General features: G+C 41.9%; 2 protein-coding genes across 3 annotated transcripts in view; both read left to right on the forward strand.

The window, feature by feature from the left end:
- LOC141271694 (gastrula zinc finger protein XlCGF66.1-like) overlaps positions 1 to 11,430 on the forward strand; it is a 24,427-nt gene extending 12,997 nt beyond the window's left edge. Inside the window, exons 2-6 of the mRNA XM_073681764.1 lie at positions 4,305 to 4,444; positions 4,574 to 4,753; positions 4,837 to 4,960; positions 5,040 to 5,137; positions 5,336 to 11,430. Of these exons, the coding sequence (XP_073537865.1) occupies positions 4,367 to 4,444; positions 4,574 to 4,753; positions 4,837 to 4,960; positions 5,040 to 5,137; positions 5,336 to 5,437 (582 nt within the window). The 5' untranslated portion in view covers positions 4,305 to 4,366 and the 3' untranslated portion in view covers positions 5,438 to 11,430. The remainder of the gene's footprint in view (positions 1 to 4,304; positions 4,445 to 4,573; positions 4,754 to 4,836; positions 4,961 to 5,039; positions 5,138 to 5,335) is intronic.
- On the forward strand, positions 5,214 to 19,052 carry LOC141271693 (uncharacterized). Of its 2 annotated transcripts, XM_073681762.1 has the most exons (7): positions 5,214 to 5,426; positions 11,441 to 11,574; positions 11,704 to 11,883; positions 11,968 to 12,091; positions 12,175 to 12,272; positions 12,471 to 12,561; positions 15,864 to 19,052. In XM_073681762.1, exons 2-7 carry the CDS (start codon positions 11,518 to 11,520, stop codon positions 17,213 to 17,215), a joined length of 1,902 nt encoding a protein of 633 aa, XP_073537863.1. In that variant the 5' UTR covers positions 5,214 to 5,426; positions 11,441 to 11,517; the 3' UTR covers positions 17,216 to 19,052. The 2 variants fall into 2 exon arrangements, with proteins under 2 accessions (XP_073537863.1, XP_073537862.1); XM_073681761.1 differs by lacking the exon at positions 5,214 to 5,426 and having other exon boundaries at positions 11,556 to 11,883.
- Positions 19,053 to 19,851: the final 799 nt, after the last annotated feature.

Genomic DNA, 19,851 nt, shown 5'->3' on the forward strand with positions numbered 1-19,851 from the left:
TTTAGACCCAATTTTTTTTATTTTCACAGGGGTAACAGGAAAATATGGACCCCAAAATTTATTGTGAAATTTCCCCTGGGCACGCAGATACCCCATATGTGGGGAAAAACCACTGTTTGGGCAAACGGCAGGGCTCGGAAGGGAAGGAGCGCCATTTGACTTTTTGATTGTAAAATTTGCTTGAATAATTAGCGGACGCCATGTTGCGTTTGGAGAGCCCTTGATGTGCCTAAACAGTGGAAACCCCCCACAAGTGACCCCATTTTGGAAACTAGACCCCCCAAGGCACCTATCTAGATGCATAGTGAGAACTTGGAACCCCTAGGTGCTTCACAAATTGATTCGTAAAATGAAACAGTATTTTTTTTTCCACTTTTTCATTTTTACGAATCAATTTGTGAAGCACCTGAGGGTTCCAAGTGCTCACTATGCATCTAGATAGGTGCCTTTGGGGGTCTAGTTTCCAAAATGGGGTCACTTGTGGGAGAGCTCCACTGTTTAGGCACATCAGGGGCTCTCCAAACACGACATGGTGTCCGCTAACAAATTGAATGAAAAATCGGCTCAAATTGTTAGCGGACACCATGTTGCGTTTGGAGAGCCCCTGTGTGCCTAAACATTGGAGCTCCCCCACAAGTGACTCCATTTTGGAAACTATACCCCTCAAGGATTTTATTAAGGGGTATAGTGAACATTTTGAACCCAGAGGTACGACACAGAATTTGATAACATTAGGTCATCATATTGAATAAGTTGTCATTACTCTTGAGCGCAAGTGCTCGCTACTTGAGTTTGCATCGGGTACTCAGGTATGCACCATGTATCACGGGTGCTCAAGTGAAATGCTTGAATCCCCGCCCGCATGTTTCACGGTTATTAGACACCCCAAAGAAAACATGCGGGGATCGCTCGTGCATGGCAGGCAATCCCCGCAAGGTTTTTTTGGCCGCGAAGCATATGGGGTGGAGACTCGAGCACCCGCGATACTCAGTGCATACCCGAGCACCCGATGCAAACTCAAGTAGCGAGCGCTTGCGTTCAAAACTAGTTGCCATATCGTCATCTTTTTTTTTTTTTTTTTTTACTTTTGAAAAAAAAAACAACCCCAACATTAGGACAACCCCAACCCCAGCCCTAGCGTTTATTTTTTACGCCGTTCCTCGTGCGGTATAAGTGATGAGATTACTTTATTCTTCGGGTCGGTGCGATTACAACGATACCAGAATCATATCGGGTTTTTATGATTGACAGCTGTCACACACTAAAAGACACATATTTTGTAAAATCTAGTTTTTGCATCGCCATATTTTGGCCGACAGAGTCATGTGATGGCTTGTTTTTTGCGGGATGAGTTGACATTTTTATTGGTGCCATTTTCAGGCATGTGACATTTTTTGATCGCTTTCTATTCCAGCTTTTGGGAGGCAGAATAAACAAAAACCAACAATTCAGTAATTGTGTTTTTTTACATTTTTTTATTCTGCTCCGGGTGTGGTAAAATTGATAAGGTAGCTTTATTGTTCGGGTCAGTACGTTTACAGCGGTACCACATTTATATAGTTTTTCTATGTTTTGGTGCTTTTACACAATAAAAGCTATTTTATAGAAAAAATTATTTTTCAGCATCGCTTTATTCTGAGAGCTGTAACTTTTTGATTTTTCGGATGATGGAGCTGTATGGCAGCTTGTTTTTTGCAGGACGAGATGATGTTTTCAGCAGTACCAGTTTTATTTATATTCTTCTTTTTGATCGCGTGTTATTCCATTTTTTGTTTGGTGGTATGATGATAAAGCATTGTTTTTTGGTTTGTTTTTAATTTTTTTTTTTACCGTGTTCACTGAAGGGGTTAACTAGTGGAACAGTTTTATAGACCAGGTCGTTACAGATGCGGCGATACCAAATATGTGTACTTTTATTGTTTGTTTGGTTTTTTTTCATAATAATATTTATTGATGGGTACATTATATTTTTTTTTGTTAGTGGATTATTTTTTTAAAAATATTTTTACAAATTTTTTTTTACTTTTTTACTTTGTCCCACTATAGGACTTTCACTTTTTTTATTCTGATTGCCTGCATGGCACAGGAATGCAGCACCATCCCTGTGCCATGCAGGCTGTCAGCGCTGGACAGGGAGAAGATAGTTTGGAGATGCACTGCGCATGTCCAAACAATCTTACTGCTGTCTTGTGACCCGGATGTTGTCATGACAACATCGGGTTATCATGGCAACACCCGGGAAGCCGCGGCAGACGGCGCTGGAGGCCGGAAGAGGAGGTGAGTATACCGATCACCTCCCCTTGCCACCGCAATGCTGCGATCGACTTCGATCGCAGCATTGCGGGGGTTAATGTGCTGGGAGCTGTGCGGGACCGCTCCCTGCACATAGTACCGGGTGTCAACTGTGACAATCAGCTGACACCCTGCGGCGATCGCTCCCGCACAGCCTGTGTGCGCGCGCGATGATGTACTAATAAGGGTCAGGCTCTTAAAGCCCAGGGCACAGACGCGTATTAGTACGTCATGGGCTTTAAAGGGGTTAAGCAAAAGCTTTGTCTGATGGTGTCAATCTTCTGCTTGAAGGATGAGGCAAAGTCTTCGGCTGAGATGAGAGGAGAGGGAGGAGGCACTAGGGGATGGAGGAGAGAATTGAAAGTGTTGAATAGCTGCTTAGGGTTGTGAGACGGAGAGAGGATATGAGAGCTGAGAAGTAGGTTTGTTTTTCTGCAGGAAGTGGGGACTTGAAAGAATTGAGGGACTATTTGAACGCGATGAATTGCTCGTTGGAGTGGGACCTTTTCCATCTCCGCTCAGCAACCCTGGAGGCCCTTCGTAGTTCTTTAGTCAGGTTGGTGTGCCAGGGTTGCCTGTTGAGCTGTGGTATGTGTGAGGGGGTAAGGAGAAAACTTACTCCTCTACCATGCTTGCCATTGGAGAGGGGTGTGTGAGAAAGATGGAAACCACCGTACGAAAGTACAGCTGGAGAGACCGTGTCAGAGGGGTTGAGCCACGTTTCAGTGATGCCGAGGAAAGAAAGTTTGTTGGTAATGAAAAGATCATGGATGTAGGAACGTTTGTTGCAAATGGAGGGAGCGTTGATGTTTATAATTATCTGTACTATACAAATATTTCCTGTGTGATCTCTGGGTAATACGCACATCCTTTTTTCATGTGCATGTCACAATCCCTGTCGCCATTTCCAATTACATGTATTATATAGATTTTAAACATGCCTTAATAAAGGCTTTATCTCTTATATGATACTCTGTCACTTGGGATTTTTTCGATCGTCTTTTTTTTCAGTCCATGGTTCTGATGTTTTCTAGCGATTTTGTCCCCTTACTCTGTAGTCTGCAAGTGCACCTAATCAGAGGATTTTTACTGTACAATAATTATTATGAAGCACCTATACTGGTTGAGTAGTTTAATTATTTCTCCCTTTCTCAGCAGTTGCCCAATTAGCGGCTTAGGGAGGCCTTTCTGATTTTTTTTGCTCGTTGCCTCATGCAACTGCACCTCTGACAGAGAGGGTCTTGAAGAGTGGAATGCTGGTGTAAAAGTTATCAATGTAGAGGTGATAACCCTTATCCAGCAGTGGGTGCAGCAATTCCCACACAATTTTCCAACTTGTTAATTTGAGTGTAATTTAGTTAATTTGGGCGTTCTTTCCTTCGTAGACCCTAAATCTGTGGGCGTTCCCTGAAGTACTCTCGCACAGCTTGTACTGTTTAATTCCGTACCTTGCCCTCTTACTGGGCAGGTGTTGTTAGAATTTTAACATCCCTTTGAAATAAACCAGAGATTCATCTATAGAGATGTCCCTTTGGGGGTTGTACGCCTCTGCAAATTTTCTGCTGAAGTGTTCAACTACTGGCCGAATTTTGTATAGACGATCAAAGTTAGGATCATCTCAGGGAGGACACAGTGCATTATCACTATAAGGCCACGGCCGCACTATCAGTATTTGGTCAGTATTCGGTCAGTATTTTTTCTCAGGAGTGGGTGATAAATGCAGAATTGGTGACTTGTTTCTATTATACTTTGTCTCTGATTGTCCCTCACCTGGTTTTGGCTCCCACTCCTGAGAAAAAAATGCTGACCAAATACTGATAGTGGGGCTAGGGCCTAATGCAAACATTTTTTTCATAGCCAAACAGAATACCGGTGTGTTGTAGAGAATATCAGTACTCCAGTATTACCGAATCTCTGATTTTCTAACTATGTTTCCCTTATTATCTGCAGTAATTGTATTATTACACAAGATTTTTATGATATTACATCGGCTCATCATCTTCTCTCTACAGTGTCGGATCCTCTCAGTGGAGATATTCTATATAAGAGAATTATCCTTATTTATCTATCAAAGATGGATATGGGCAGAGACAAGATGGCGGAGAGGATATTACACCTCACCCTAGAGATCCTCTTCTGGCTTACTGGAGAGGTGAGAGATTCTGATGACGTCACATTACATCATTCTTATCTATGGGAATAACAGATGGACAGAACTGGAGAGGTGAGGACTCTGGAAATGTCTGCAGTGAGATTTATTAATGTGTCTCTCCATAACCAGGATTACACAGTAGTGAAGAAGACCTCTAGTGAGCGCTGTCAGGACCCTGTGTCTGAGGGATGGGGAAGACCTCTGAGCCCAATCACAGGGCCTCCACCTCATCCCCTGATACATGAGGACATCAATGACCAGAAGATCCTAGAACTCACCTACAAGATGATTGCGCTGCTGACTGGAGAGGTGACACTGCTGGGAATGCTGGGACATTATACAGTAACGTTATGAAGGGATTGGAGAGATGACGGTATCATTGTATGTGTCAGGTTCCTATAAGGTGTCAGGATGTCGCTGTCTATTTCTCCATGGAGGAGTGGGAATATTTAGAAGAACACAAAGATCTGTACAAGGACTTCATGATGACGGTTCCCCAGTCCCTCACATCACCAGGTAATAGGACTAAATACACACGGCCTATAATTATCTGTATGTAAAGAATGAATTCAGTCCCTGTATGTGTTTCCTCCAGATCTATCCAGTAAGAGGACAACACCAGAGAGATGTCCCCGTCCTCTTCTTCCACAGGACTGTAAACAAGAAGGTCCCAATGTTCCTCAGGATCATCAGGTAGATGGAGAGAAGGTGTCATGAGACCTCCCCTATGATGTGTAGATGGCTGTGAAGGTCTTGTGTTCAGTCTTGTTTTATCCACCAGTATTATATGTTTTATACTTGTGTAATGAGAACAGTGTAGATGGCAGGATTATAGCTGATCATAGATGTGACTTTTCCATCTGTCTGTGACTTTTACAATATTTGTTTCAGAGTAAAGATCTGATCCATACTAATACTACAGAGACATATGTTAGGGGTGATGAGTGGTGTAAAGAGGAGATTCCTACATATGACTACCCAGGTGAGTACTGACCACTAAATGCAGAGAAGTCACAGATTCTTCTCAGTCACCGGCTGTGGCTGCTTTATTGACGGTGTAGTCCGGCCATATCACAATCGTGTGGTCACCATTTTGCCTCTAGACTACAGTACAACAGGTATACACTATCCCCATATAATTATTTTTCCTACTATATCATCAGTAGTCTTTTTGCCATTGCTGGATTAGCCAGTGGTATACTAACGTGATTGTATGCTGAAGGGGAGTGTGGTAATAGGATTTAATTATTATTTATTATTATAGCGCCATTTATTCCATGGCGCTTTACATGTGAAAGGGGTATACATAGCAAAAACAATTACAATAATTTTGAAGAATACAAGTCAGCGACTGGTACAGGAGGAAAGAGGACCCTGCCCGCGAGGGCTCACAACCTACAAGGGATGGGTGAGGATACAGTAGGTGAGGGTAGAGCTGGTCATGCAGCGGTATGGTGGAGCGGTGGTTACTGCAGGTTGTACGCTTGTCGGAATAGGTAGGTCTTCAGGTTCCTTTTGAAGGTTTCCACAGTAGGCGAGAGTCTGATATGTTTGGGTAGAGAGTTCCAGAGTAGCGGGCATGCACGGGAGAAATCTTGTATGCGATTGAGGTAAGAGGAAATAAGAGGGAAGTAGAGAAGGAGATCTTGTGAGGATCGAAGGTTGTGTGCAGGTAAGTACCGGGAGACTAGGTCACAGATGTATGGAGGAGACAAGTTGTGGATGGCTTTTTATGCCATGGTTAGGGTTTTCAACTGTAGTCTCTGGGTAATGGGGGGCCATTGAAGGGATTGACAGAGAGGAGAGGCCAGGGAATAGCAGGGGGGGGGAGGTGGATTAGTCGGGCAGCAGAGTTTAGGATAGATTGGAGGGTGCGAGAGTGTTAGAGGGTAGGCCACAGAGCAGGAGGTTGCAGTAGTTGAGGCAGGAGATGATGAGTGAGTGCACTAGTGTTTTTGCAGATTCGTGGTTGAGGAATGTGCGGATCCGGGAGATATTGTTGGAGTCGGCCGGAAGTGGAAAGGGCTTGGATATGTGGTTTAAAGGAGAGATTAGAGTCCAGGGTTACCCTGAGGCAGCGATTTTGCGGGACTGGGGAGAGTTAGCAGCCATTGACTATGATGGATAGGTCAGACGGTGGGGTTGAGTGAGATGGAGTAAAGATGATGAATTCAGTTTTATCCATGTTAAGTCTTAGAAATCTTTCAGAGAAGAAGGATGAAATAGCGTACAGACATTGTGGGATTCTGGTTAGTAATTAGGTGATATCAGGTCCAGAGACGTAGAACTGTGTGTCATCAGCATTGAGATGATACTGAAAGCCATGGGACTCTATGAGCTGTCCCAGGCCGAAGGTGTAGATGGAGACGAGCAGGGGCCCTAGAACTGAACCTTGGGGGACACCGATAGATAGGGGCCGAGATGAGGAGGTGATGTGTGAGTGTGAGACACTGAATGTCCGGTCTGTTAGGTATGAAGAGATCCAAGATAGGGGCAAGTCTGTGGTGCCAAGACATGAGAGAGTCTGTAGTAAAAGGGAATGGTCCACTGTGTCAAAGGCTGATGACAGGTCCAGGAGGAGGAGGACAGAGTAGTGTCTCTTGGATTGGGCAGTTTGTAGGTGACTTTGGTGACTTCAGTGAGGGCAGTTTCAGTGGAGTGATGCGGTCTTAAGCCAGATTGTAAGCGGTCAAAGAGGAAGCGGGAGGAGAGGTGGGAGGACAGTTCAGAATGGACGTGTTGTTCCAGTCATTTTGAGGAATAGGGGAGAAGTGATATGGGGCAATAGCTAGTCAGAGAGGATAGGTCAAGGGAGGGCTTTTTGAGGATGGGTGTGATCGAGATATGTTTCAAACATGAGGGGAAGACATCAGTTTTGACAGGTTGAAAAGGTGGGTTAGGGTTGGGATGAAGACTGTGGTGAGGTTAGGGATGAGGTAGGATGGATTGAGTCAAATTCGCAGGTGGTGAGGTGTGATTTGGAGAGTAAAGGGGAAACTTGATCGTCCGTAATGGTGGAGAAGCTGGTTTTTGAGGAGGAGGGTTGAGTAGATATAAGGAGTGCCTGTGGGGACTTTAGGCAAAAGTTTGTCTGATGGTGTCAATCTTCTGCTTGAAGAATGAGGCAAAGTGTTCGGCTGATACGACAGGAGAGGGAGGAGGCTCTGGGGGATGGAGGAGAGAATTGAAAGCGTTGAATAGCTGTTTAGGGTTGTGAGACAGGGAGGATATAAGAGCTGATAAGTAGGTTTGTTTTGCTGCAGGAAGTGGGGACTTGAAAGAATTGAGGGACCATTTGAATGATGAAATGCTCGTTGGAGTGGAACCTTTTCCATTTCCGCTCAGCAGCCCTGGAGGCCCTTCATAGTTCTTTAGTGTGCAAATTGAAGTGGTCAGTGGGGCACTAGAAACTGGATAAGGCGCTGGAAAAGGATAAAACAAACCTCTTTATTGAAGTATTAATGCCCACAATGCGTTTCTGCAGCGGTCTGCTGCCTTCATCGGGTGGAGTTATGGGAAAATGGCAGAAACAGGCACTTTTATACATAAAACAAAGGAACTCAATGGGAGGTGCCAAGGGAGAATTTGGTACTTAACCCCTTAATCACCATTAAAAAAGACAATTGCAATTAAATAACAAAGGGACTTAAAAAAGCATTACAGGTCAATAACTACACATTATAAACTTACTATGAAGATGCAAGATGCAGACATTAACGGCAATGCTTTAAAAATACATACATATAAAAATGCATATATAAATGAAGCATATTACATAAAAATTGGTGAGGCATATTCTGAGTATACCCCTCAACCAGTTTTTATCCCCCCAAAAATATATAAATATTAATAATTCATCTGCACACATTATCAATCGCTAAATTCAAACCTTTTCTACCCCACCCCCTTTTTTGTCTTCATAGTTCTTTAGTCAGGTTGGTGTGCCAGGGTTGCCTTTTGAGTGTGCATGCTGTGGTATGTGTGAGGGGGGCGACCGACGAGAGCTGCAGCTGTTGTAGTGTTATATAAGTGGCAGCAGCATCTGCATTGTGTAATGAACTTATGTCTGTAAGAGGGAGGAGGGATTTAGTGAGTGTAGGTCAAGGTGTTTGAGATTTTTGCGAGAGTATGCTAGTTTGTGGAGTAAGGATTGTCACCTGGAGAGGAGAGGGAAGAGAATGTAAGTAGGTTGTGATCAGACAGGGGGGGAGTTGAGTTAGAGAAGTTAGATAGGAAACAGAGGTGGGTGAAGATGAGGTGCAGTGTGTGGCCATCTTTGAGTGGGGGCAGAAGACCATTGAGCAAGGCCGAAGGAGGAACTGAGGGATAGAATCTTAGAGGCAGATGAGTGGGAAGTGTCAGTGGAGATGTTGAAGTCACCCATGATGATAGTGGGGATGTCAGCGGAAAGGAAAAGAAGGAGCCAGGTGGTGAAGTGGCTGGAGAAAGTGGTGGCTGGTCCTGGGGGGTGGTAAATGACAGCCAGTTAGAGGTGGAGGGGGAGTAGATGCGCACAGAATGCACCTCAAAAGGGGGGAGAGCATCGGAGGGTGGCAGTGGGATTTGAGTGAAAGAGCGGTTATCTGACCGGAGTAAACCTACTCCTCCACCATGCTTGGTGTTGGAGCGGGGTGTGTGAGAAAGATGTAATCCACCGTATGAAAGTGCAGCTGGAGAGGCTGTGTCAGAGGGGTTGAGCCACGTTTCAGTGATGCCAAGGAAGGAAAATTTGTTAGTAATGAAAAGATCATGGATGTAGGAACGTTTGTTGCAGACGGAGCAAGCGTTCCATAGAGCTCCTGTTAGTGGGACTGGGGAAGCGGGGGCTGGGCGGATGAATATAAGATTTCAAAGGTTGTGAGAGTTTTTGACAGTGGATAGGAGGCGGAAGTGACTGTGGGTATGTGCTGAGGAGGGCCAGGATTTGGAGAGATATCGCTGGCAGTCAGAAGGAGCAGGGAAAGTGTTAGCAGGTGGGAGCAGGAGAGAGCCTTAGGTGGATGTCTTGTGTTTGGAGACACAGGAGTAAATATTGAGAAATAGTTCCGAGGAGGAGGTGAGGTGAATGGGGATGATGGAGGGAGAGATGAAGAGTTCATTACTTGGTGTAGAGATTAGGGGGGTTAGTAGAAAGTGGAGGACTATAGGAGAGAGAGTGAAAACAAACAGAAACATTGTTTTCTTTGCCTGGGTATCTAGTTTCTTTCGGTTCCCTTCAGGTTCAATTCAGGTCTAATTCTTCAATATACTGTTCAGCTAACAAACATACCGAGTTAGGCAACATAGGAGAGGCAAGATATGTCACACACATGGAAAGTTGGGTGCTGTATCTGCAAGAAGAATAGACAAATGGACATGCTGATTAGAGTGTGATGATCATAGATGACAAGATGCAAACTATATACATATTATTAAATTCAGGTCTAATTCTTCAATATGCCACACTTGTATGATTTCACACTTGGTGAATTCACCATTGGCAGACTAACATTTTGATGTTTATAATTATCTGTACTTCACAATTATTTCCTGTGTGATCTCTGGGTAATACGCACATCCTTTTTTCATGTGCATGTCACAATCCCTGTCGCCATTTCCAATTACCTGTATTATATTGATTTTAAACATGCCTTAATAAAGGCTTTATCTCTTATATGATACTCTGTCACTTGGGATTTTTTCGATCGTCTTTTTTTCAGTCCATGGTTCTGATGTTTTTTAGCGATTTTTGTCCCCTTACTCTGTAGTCTGCAAGTGCACCTAATCAGAGTTTTTTTCACTGTACAATAATTATTATGAAGCACCTATACTGGTTGAGTAGTTTAATTATTTCTCCCTTTCTCAGCAGTTGCCCAATTAGCAACTTAGGGAGGCCTCCCTCATTTTTTTCGCAGAGTGCAGCATGAAACTGTACCTCTGACTGAGAGGGTCTTGAAGTTTGGAATGCTGGTGTAAAAGTAGAGGTGATAACCCTTATCCAGCAGTGGGTGCAGCAGTTCCTACACAATTTTCCCACTTGTTAATTTGGGTGTAATTTGGTTAATCTGGGTGTCCTTCCCTTCTTAGACCCTAAATCTGTGGGTGTACCCTGAGGTACTCTCGCACAGCTTTTACAGTTTAATTCCGTACATGCCCCTCTTTCTGGGCAGGTATTGTCGAAATTTTAACCTCCCTTTGAAATGAACCAGAGATTCATTTATAGAGATGTTCCTTTTGGGGTTGTACGCCTCTGCAAATGTTCTGCTGAAGTGGTCAACTACTGGCCGAATTTTGTATAGACGATCAAAGTTAGGATCATCTCAGGGAGGACACAGTGCATTATCACTATAAGGCCACAGCTCAGTATTTTGTCAGTATTTTTTCTCAGGAGTGGGAGCCAAAACCAGGAGTGGGTGATAAATGCAGAATTAGTGACCTTTTCTCTGATTGTTCCTCACTTGGTTTTGGGTGAGAAAAAAATGGGTAAAAATTGATGGGCATAAAAATTTGTCTGGGCCACCATAAGATTTACTATTTTGTCTCTGAAAAAGAATTTGAAAAAGTCAATTTCAGTGAGGCGTGTGACATCAAATTGGATTCCTGAGCGTCCGATGAAATCCAGAAATAACAGACTGACCATTTTTGGGGGTGTAGGCCATATGGGATCAATTGCAGTAGGGGTTGCCTAGGTCTTAAGGTGCCTTGTTGGGGTTCATTCCTCACTAGATGAGGAGGAATAGAGGAATGTGGAATCCATTACTGATTCCAGTGTCGGTAAATGAGATGAGAATTAGTGTCATGGAGGATGAGTCTATGAGAAACGTATTCAGCTGCAGACTCCGAGGAAGAAACTGCTTGTTGTCTGTGGCCTAAAATATATAGGTTTTATTACAAGATGTAAAGCAGAAAACTAAATACTGTAAAATAATAAATCTCATGTTTCCCTTATTATCTGCAGTAATTGTATTATTACACAGGATTTTTATGATATATCGGCTCATCATCTTCTCTCTACAGTATTGGATCCTCTCAGTGGATATCTTCTATATAAGAGAATTTTGCTGATTTACCCATCAAAGATGGACAGAGACTAGATGGTAGAGAAAATATTACACCTCACCCTAGAGATCCTCTTCCGGCTTACTGGAGAGGTGAGGGATTCTGATGACGTCACATTACATCATTCATATCTATGGGAATAACAGATGGACAGAACTGGAGAGGTGAGGACTCTGGAAATGTCTATAGTGATATTTATTAATGTGTCGCTCCATAACCAGGATTACACAGTAGTGAAGAAGACCTCTAGTGAGCGCTGTCAGGACCCTTTGTCTGAGGGATGGGAAAAACCCCTGAGCCCAATCACGGGGCCTCCACCTCACCCCCTGATACATGATGACATCAATGACCAGAAGATCCTAGAACTCACCTACAAGATGATTGAGCTGCTGACTGGAGAGGTGACACTGCTGGGAATGCTGGCACATTATACAGTAACACTATGAAATGAATGGGGGGGATGACTGTATCATTGTATGTGTCAGGTTCCTATAAGGTGTCAGGATGCCGCTGTCTATTTCTCCATGGAGGAGTGGGAGTATTTAGACGGACACAAAGATCTGTACAAGGACATCATGATGGAGGTTCCCCAGCCCCTCACATCACCAGGTAACTGACAGGACTAAGTACACACGGCCTTTAATTATCTGTATGTAAAGAATGAATTCAGTCCCTGTATGTGTTTCCTCCAGATCTATCCAGTAAGAGGACAACACCAGAGAGATGTCCCCGTCCTCTTCTTCCACAGGACTGTAAACAAGAAGATCCCAATGTTCCTCAGGATCATCAGGTAGATGGAGAGAAGGTGTCATGAGATCTCCCCTATGATGTGTAGACGGCTGTGAAGGTCTTGTGCTCAGTCTTGTTTTATCAACCAGTATTATATGTTTTATACTTGTGTATTGAGAACGGTGGAGATGGCACGATTAGAGCTGATCATAGATGTGATTTCTCCATCTCTCTGTGACTTTTGAAATATTTGTTTCAGGGTGAAGATCTGATCCATATTAATACTACAGAGACATATGTGAGGGGTGATGAGTGGTGTAAAGAGGAGATTCCTACATATGACTACCCAGGTGAGTAGTGACCACTAAATGCGGAGAATTCACAGATTCTTCTCAGTCACCGGCTGTGGCTTCTTTATCAACGGTGTTGTCCGTCTGTATCATAATTGTGTGATCACCATTTTGCCTCTGGACCACAAGATTCTCCTCCACCCAAAACTGTTCAAATGACTTTGGGCATTGAAAGCCCTTTTCAATAGATCTTACAAGGTGGAAGTACCACCTACCCTCTGGGCTTAGAATAAAATATTATGATGGGACTGTAAGAGAAAGCGGAGGGTAATGATGCTGTTGGCTTCCTAGATCCCTGATATCTTATTGGATGAATCTACCTTCTCTCCCTTCTGTGCTGCTGAATGTGCTCATATGGTTCATACAAGACCAGGTCCAGTCTTTCTGACCAAACTTCACTTTTATGATCTACAACATTAAATGTGCAGTGAGGGCCCAGTGTGAATTTCTGTACAATTACAGCAGTTTCCCTTTATCCTGACTTTTCAATTTCTTTTAAAACTGACTAACTTCAAACAGGATTGCGATAAACTACATAAAAAACATTACACCTGTGCCATGATATATCTCTAAGCTAAATTTAAAACACCTCAGCTCTGCACTAATATAAAAAGTTAAAGACAAAAGCACAATACACAAATGCCCAAAAGTAAATGGATAAATCGCAAAGTGCATAAAAGTAATGATAAATAATAAAGGGTATTTAGTTAACCCTTATATGCACTAATGCTTATTAGACTACAACGAAAAAACCTGGGAGTCTGAACTGAAACGTAAATTGGTGTGCATGCAAAATGTAAATACATGTTCACATAAGGCCATTAGACAGAAAAAAACAAAGACAAAAGCACAATACACAGATACCCACAAGTAAATTGCAAAGTGCATAAAAGTAATGATAACTAAATACCCTTTATTATTTAACTTAAATTTTGATCAAAATAATGTAAAAGCCATTTTAAAGAGTAAAAAGACTCCCAGGTTTTTTCTTTGTAGTCTAATGTTTATTAATGCATATAAGGGTGTGGCCGCTCTTTTTCTGAGCTGGAAGGTTCATTCTGCCTCTCGGGTCCATGCTTCTACTAAGGGTTCAGTCTCTCAGCCCTTATCCATATATGTGTCACTTGACAAATGGTAATGTTTTAATATTAGAGTTAGGACTGTCCCATAAGGGTTGCCATGACGTGGCGGGATGGCTTTTACATTATTTTGATAAAAATTTATGTTAACTAAATACCCTTTATTATTTATCATTACTTTTATGCACTTTGCAATTTATCGATTTACTTTTGGGTATTTGTGTATTGTGCTTTTGTCTTTGTTTTTTTCTGTCTAATGGCCTTATGTGAATTTGCATTTACATTTTGCATGCACACCAATTTACGTTTCAGTTCAGACTCCCAGGTTTTTACTAATATAAAAAGTTCTCTTTGAATGTCTAATATTTCTTCTTGAAACTCATCTGACAGAAAATATTGTCCCTTATGATCATTTAGAATGCCAAGAGCCCCCAAACCCCATACTCTAATTACAACAGAGAGGTTTCACCACTAGTTACTCACTACTTACTGATGGAGACTGTTGAGTTTGATCATTTCAGTAGATGTGTTATTGTCTATAGTCACAGTTTTTGACTAAAGTAGTTAGTGCCCAAAATACTATTTAACCACTTTCTGTAGACAGCCTTATGAGGTCCTATTCTTCAAATCTGACGTGTGTCACTTTGTGGTGATATCCTTTGTGAAGAATTCCAAAGTTAATAAGAAACAAATGGTCCTTACAAATTATTTTCCAACTTCTCTTGAATCCAACAATACCCTGTATACAGTTGTACACTACTGTCTGGGCACATGGCAAGTTAAGAAGGGAAGGAGCGACATTTAGCTATTTGAATGCAGATCTTGCTGGAATAAGTTGCAGACACAATGAATTGGGGCCACCACGAACAATCTTGGCGCTATCTACCCTGTTTTCCAGATCTCAAGTATTGCCTTAACCCTGATCCTTTAACCCCTCTACATGGATCTGGACTTACACAGAGACCCCTAGGCTTGGGCCACGGTGTTACCTGCTGTTCTGTGGTGTGAGATTAGAAGAAGAATAGTCAGGTAGCCGGGTCAGAACCAGGAGGTTAAAGAAAATACAAAATCAGAAGACACGAGTAGTCGGTAAACGTGTTGAGGTCACAACAGGAACCAAATACATAATCCGGGAGCTGAGCACAGAGGACTGAACCAGAGGAGAACAAGGCTGTATCTGGCAGCTTCCGGCAATATGCTTCCAGCTTTAGTAGGGTGCGGTGCTTTCCGATTGACTGAAACAGGGAGTAGATTACTCCAGCTGGACAGCACACACCCATACTGCCAGACTGGATGGTACTACAGGTCCAAGCAACCCTAATCTTAGTGGCTGGACAGAGCCTGCGCCGCCCAGAGCTTCTGGTTCTGATGTCTCTTCCATCACCAGCACCGCCTGTAAAATGAATAAGGTGGTGACTGGTGACAGAAATACCTGCGTCCCAGAGGAGATGGGACACACCATTTGCAGAAACCCTAATATGACAAAATGTCATAAAAGCAATAGAAATCCACATAAAGTGACTCCATTTTGGAAATTATAACCCTCTGTGAATTAATCTATAGGAGTAGTGACTATTGATTCCACAGGCACTTTCCGGAAATTAGCACGCAGTGGATGATGGAGAGTGAAAATTGCAAATATACCATTTTTTTACCCAACACATAGTGCCCAGATTGTGCTCCAGGAGACACACACACCGTAAATTAAGTGGGTTCTTCTCACTATAGTAATGCCAAAAACATGGATGCTAAATGTGGTTTGGGCACACTGCAAGGCTCAGAAGTGAGGGGGAGATCTGACTTTAGGAGGGCGGATATTGCTGGATTGGTTTATGGAAGCCATGTTGCTTTTCAAGAATCTTTGAGCCACTAATAATATGGAAACCTCTGTTTTTCCATTGACAGATGATGGACCTGAGTGGGGGCTTTTTTTGTGAGATGAGTAGAAGTTTTTATTGGTATTATTTTTGCCTACATAACATTGTTTGTTGGCCTTTTATTCCATATTTGGGGGGGAAGAATGAACAAAAAGTTGGACACCACACTCTACTGGTTCATCCTATGAGGTTTTCTATTAGACTGTGAACTGTCATTTTCTTGGTGAAGAATTCAGTATTTTTACATAACTTGCCATTTTTACTGATAGTTTAAGTAGAAATGTTCAAAAATATACATTTCAAGGATATTTTATTCAAAAATAATGATTGGTTTTCTTCTTGGCAGATAACAGTACCAGGAGATCAGAGGGACAGCTGACATCTTCAATTTTTAAATCACATGATCTTGAGATCACACAAGATACAATTGAAGTGAATGCCATTACTCCAGATATACCATCATCCCTTCACAACAAAGATCTGTCATCTGATCCTATGAAACAGGTCCTGTCTTCTGATTCATTACCGACTACTAAGAAAAATCAAAGTCACAAAATAAGCATTAAAAAACGAACTGCTCCTAAAGCAAAGAAGCCATTTTCACATTCAGAATATGGAAATAGTTTTTCCCTCGAAAAGTCTTTTCTTAAACATCAAAGCATTTACACAACAGAGAATAGATTTTTTTGTTCCAAGTGTGGAAAATGTTTTATCCAGAAATCAGTTTTTGTTAGTCACCAGAGAACTCACACAGGGGAGAAGCCATTTTCATGTTCAGAATGTGTGAAATGTTTTACAGAGAAATCATCTCTTGTTAAACATCTTCGGACGCACACAGGGGAGAAACCATTTTCATGTTCAGAATGTGGAAAATGTTTTACACAGAAATCAAGTTTTGTTATGCACCAAAGAACTCACACAGGGGAGAAGCCATTTTCATGTTTAGAATGTGGGAAATGTTTTAGCCAGAAATCCGATTTTGTTATACACCAGAGAACCCACACAGGGGAGAAGCCTTTTTTCTGCTCAGAATGTGGAAAATGTTTTAACCAGAAATCACAATTTGTTAGGCATCAGAGAACCCACACAGGGGAAAAGCCTTTTTCCTGTTCAGAATGTGGAAAATGTTTTAAGAGGAAATCAACTCTTTTTACACATCAAAGAACTCACACAGGGGTGAAGCCATTTTCTTGTTCAGAATGTGGGAAATGTTTTGTGAACAAATCATCTTTACTTTGTCACTGGAGAACTCACACAGGGGAGAAACCATTTTCATGTTCAGAATGTGGAAAATGTTTTACACAGAAATCAAGTCTTATCAAACATCAGAGAACTCACACAGGGGAGGAACCATTTTCATGTTCAGAATGTGGGAAATATTTTACAGAGAAATCAAGTCTTATCAAACATCAGAGAACTCACACAGGGGAAAAGCCCTTTTTCTGTTCAGAATGTGGAAAATGTTTTATGAGGAAATCAACTCTTTTTACACATCAAAGAACTCACACAGGGGTGAAGCCATTTTCATGTTCAGAATGTGGGAAATGTGTTGTGAAGAAATCATCTTTACTTTGTCACCGGAGAATTCACACAGGGGAGAAACCATTTTCATGTTCAGAATGTGAAAAATGTTTTACAGAGAAATCAAGCCTTATCAAACATCAGAGAACTCACACAGGGTATAAGCCATTTTCATGATCAGAATGTCGGAAATGTTTTACAAAGAAATGAAATTTTGTTAAGCACCAAAGAACTCACACAGGGGAGAAGCCTTTTAGATGTTCAGAATGCGGGAAATGTTTTGTCAAGAAATCATCTCTTCTTAGTCACCAGAGCAATCACTCAGAGGAGAAGCTTTTTTATATTCTTAATGTGGAAAATGTTTTACTTGTAAAGACACACTTTTAGCAAGAAAAAATCTTGCTAATAAGTGAGTGCGTCTTACAGACTGGTGGCAGCTTCCTGTGACAGAGGAGAACGCTGAGACAGTGTCCTTCCTGATCACTGAGAGAACTGCGCTCTCCTCCAGCCCCACACTTATCTAACTGAGCAAAGCAGGAGAGGAAGTTACCGGTATCTGCACAGAGGCTGCACAAGTGAGCAGCTGAAGAACCTTCCACCCGACGAGCTCAAGGACTTTTCTGATCATGTATAACTGTTCTACATATTTTCAAAAGTTGTCAAGTTCAGTTATGAAATGAGCCATTTCTTAATGATTTTAATGACTTGTTTCTATGATATCAAAGCGTTTTCCTTTTACTGCTACATATAATTAATGATAAAAGTTTCAATACTTTGAAACATTAATTTTGCAAATATAAAGATTCTGAATATTTTGTTATGCCAATTTTCTGATATTTATTTAGAGGAAACGTAGCAACAATTCAAATAACTAAAACCTGTTTAAACCCTATTGGGAAATATAGACAGTTACAGAAATTGCACTACAAAATTTGGTCCTCATTCAGTGACAACTTTTTCGCTTGTCTCTTGTAGTCCTGCATCGGATCATTTCTTACAATTGTCCAACAGTAACTTGCAAGCATTGATGGATTCCAATTTCCTTGATATCTTTTCTCCATAAACGCAATACCTTGGTGAAATCTCTCACTGTGCTTGTCCCTCATTGCTCCGCAGTTTGGTGGTTCAAAGTCTAGATGCGAATTTAAGAAATTAATCTTTAAGGACATGTTACAGCCAAGATCTTTATATGTTTATAGGTGATTTTCCACCAACTCTTCAGTTACCTGCTCTTCAGTTTCCCAAAAATTATTTACCACTAGTGATGAGCGAGCATACTCGTTACTCAAGATTTACGCGCATGCTCAGGTGTTTTCCGAGTATCTTCGGCGTGCTTGAATGTTATGTTTGAGTCACTCCGTGTGCATGATTTTCGACTGTTTGAAAGCTTTAATACATGTGAGGAATGCCTGTTTGTTAGGAAGTACTTAGCTGCGGGGGAGAAAAAAGACCAGGAAATCCACAGAAAGATGGCGGAGAAGCGGGCTCTAAGCGCCAAGATGACACTGCAGTCATCATGCTGAAGATATATTGAACATGGAAGATGAAGAGGAGGGAAGTGGTGGTCAGGCTGGAGCAATTTGCCTGCACAGAAACACAGGTCTTAGCAGGTGACGGTGGCCTTCATATAGCAGCTACCCCGCAGCTGTGCATGGGCTCCGGAGCAGAGGAGTCGGGTGAGGAGGAGATGGAAAAGGCAGCTGCATTGATGACGTGAAAGGACCACAAAACTACATGTGGCACAGTTCTCACTGCCCCACAGTCTAATTTGCACCAAGGTGACATACAGATGCCTAAGGAACCTCCTTTAACCCCTTTCTGATATGCCCAGTAATAGTACGTCATACTGACCTAGGCTTATTGGACCAGATACGTACTATTACGCGCTCTTCGATCGTGCCCACACACAAGCGGTGCAGGCGATGGCCGCCGGGTGTCAGCTGATTCTCACAGCTGACACTTGGTGCTATGTGCCAGGAGCGGTGCCGTGAAGTCGATCGCAGCATTCCGGAAACAAGGGGAGATAAGCGTGACCTACTTACCTCCTCTACGGCGTCCCGAGCTGTCTGTGCCGAGTCTTGGTAATTGTCATGGTGACCCAATGTCGTCATGACGACATCCGGGTCACCAGGCATCATGAAGTTGCCTGGTGACATGTGCGCGATCAAAGTAACTTCTGCCTGTGCAGCGCTGACACGCAGCATAGCATAGAGATGCTGCTACATCTCCATGGTATACAAGCGATCAGCTTGCAAAAAATGAAAGTCCCATAGTGGGACAAAGTGTAAAAGTAAAAAAAAGTATCAAAGTGAAAAAAATATTTTAAAAATTGTAAAAATATTTAAAAAAATGAAAAAAAATAATCAAAAAATATACTATACCCATAAAAAATATTATAATGAAAAAAAACAATAAAAGTACACATATTTGGTATCACCGCATCCTGAACAACCTTAACAATAAAATTGTCCCACTAGCTAACCCCTTTAGTGAATACGCTAAAAAAATAAATAAATAAAAAATGAAGCAAAAACTATGCTTTATCATCATACCACCAAGCAAAAAATAAAATAAACGTGATCAAAAAGACAAATGTAAATAAAAATGGTACCGCTGAAAACGTCATCTTGTCAAGCAAAAAACAAGCCGCCATACAGCTCCATCAGCTGAAAAATAAAAAAAGTTATAGCTCTAAGAATAAAGCGGTATTTCTATAAAATAATTTTTGTGTAAAAGTGCTAAAACATAAAAAAAAATATTAATGTGGTACCGCTGTAAATTTACTGACCCAAAGAATAAAGCTACCTTATCAA

Source organism: Phyllobates terribilis, unplaced genomic scaffold (assembly GCF_046119375.1).
Source record: "Phyllobates terribilis strain yellow unplaced genomic scaffold, ASM4611937v1 Scaffold_5__5_contigs__length_657084704, whole genome shotgun sequence".
Taxonomy (NCBI): Eukaryota; Metazoa; Chordata; class Amphibia; order Anura; family Dendrobatidae; genus Phyllobates; species Phyllobates terribilis.

What these genes read in the sequence shown, in the direction of transcription:
- LOC141271693 (XM_073681761.1), top strand. Translation starts at nt 11,629, where the DNA reads ATGGACAGAACTGGAGAGGTGAGGACTCTGGAAATGTCTATAGTGATA. An exon ending in ATGTTCCTCAGGATCATCAG is followed by an intron (nt 12,273 to 12,470) that starts GTAGATGGAGAG and finishes TATTTGTTTCAG; the next exon opens with GGTGAAGATCTGATCCATAT. An exon ending in TCCTACATATGACTACCCAG is followed by an intron (nt 12,562 to 15,863) that starts GTGAGTAGTGAC and finishes TCTTCTTGGCAG; the next exon opens with ATAACAGTACCAGGAGATCA.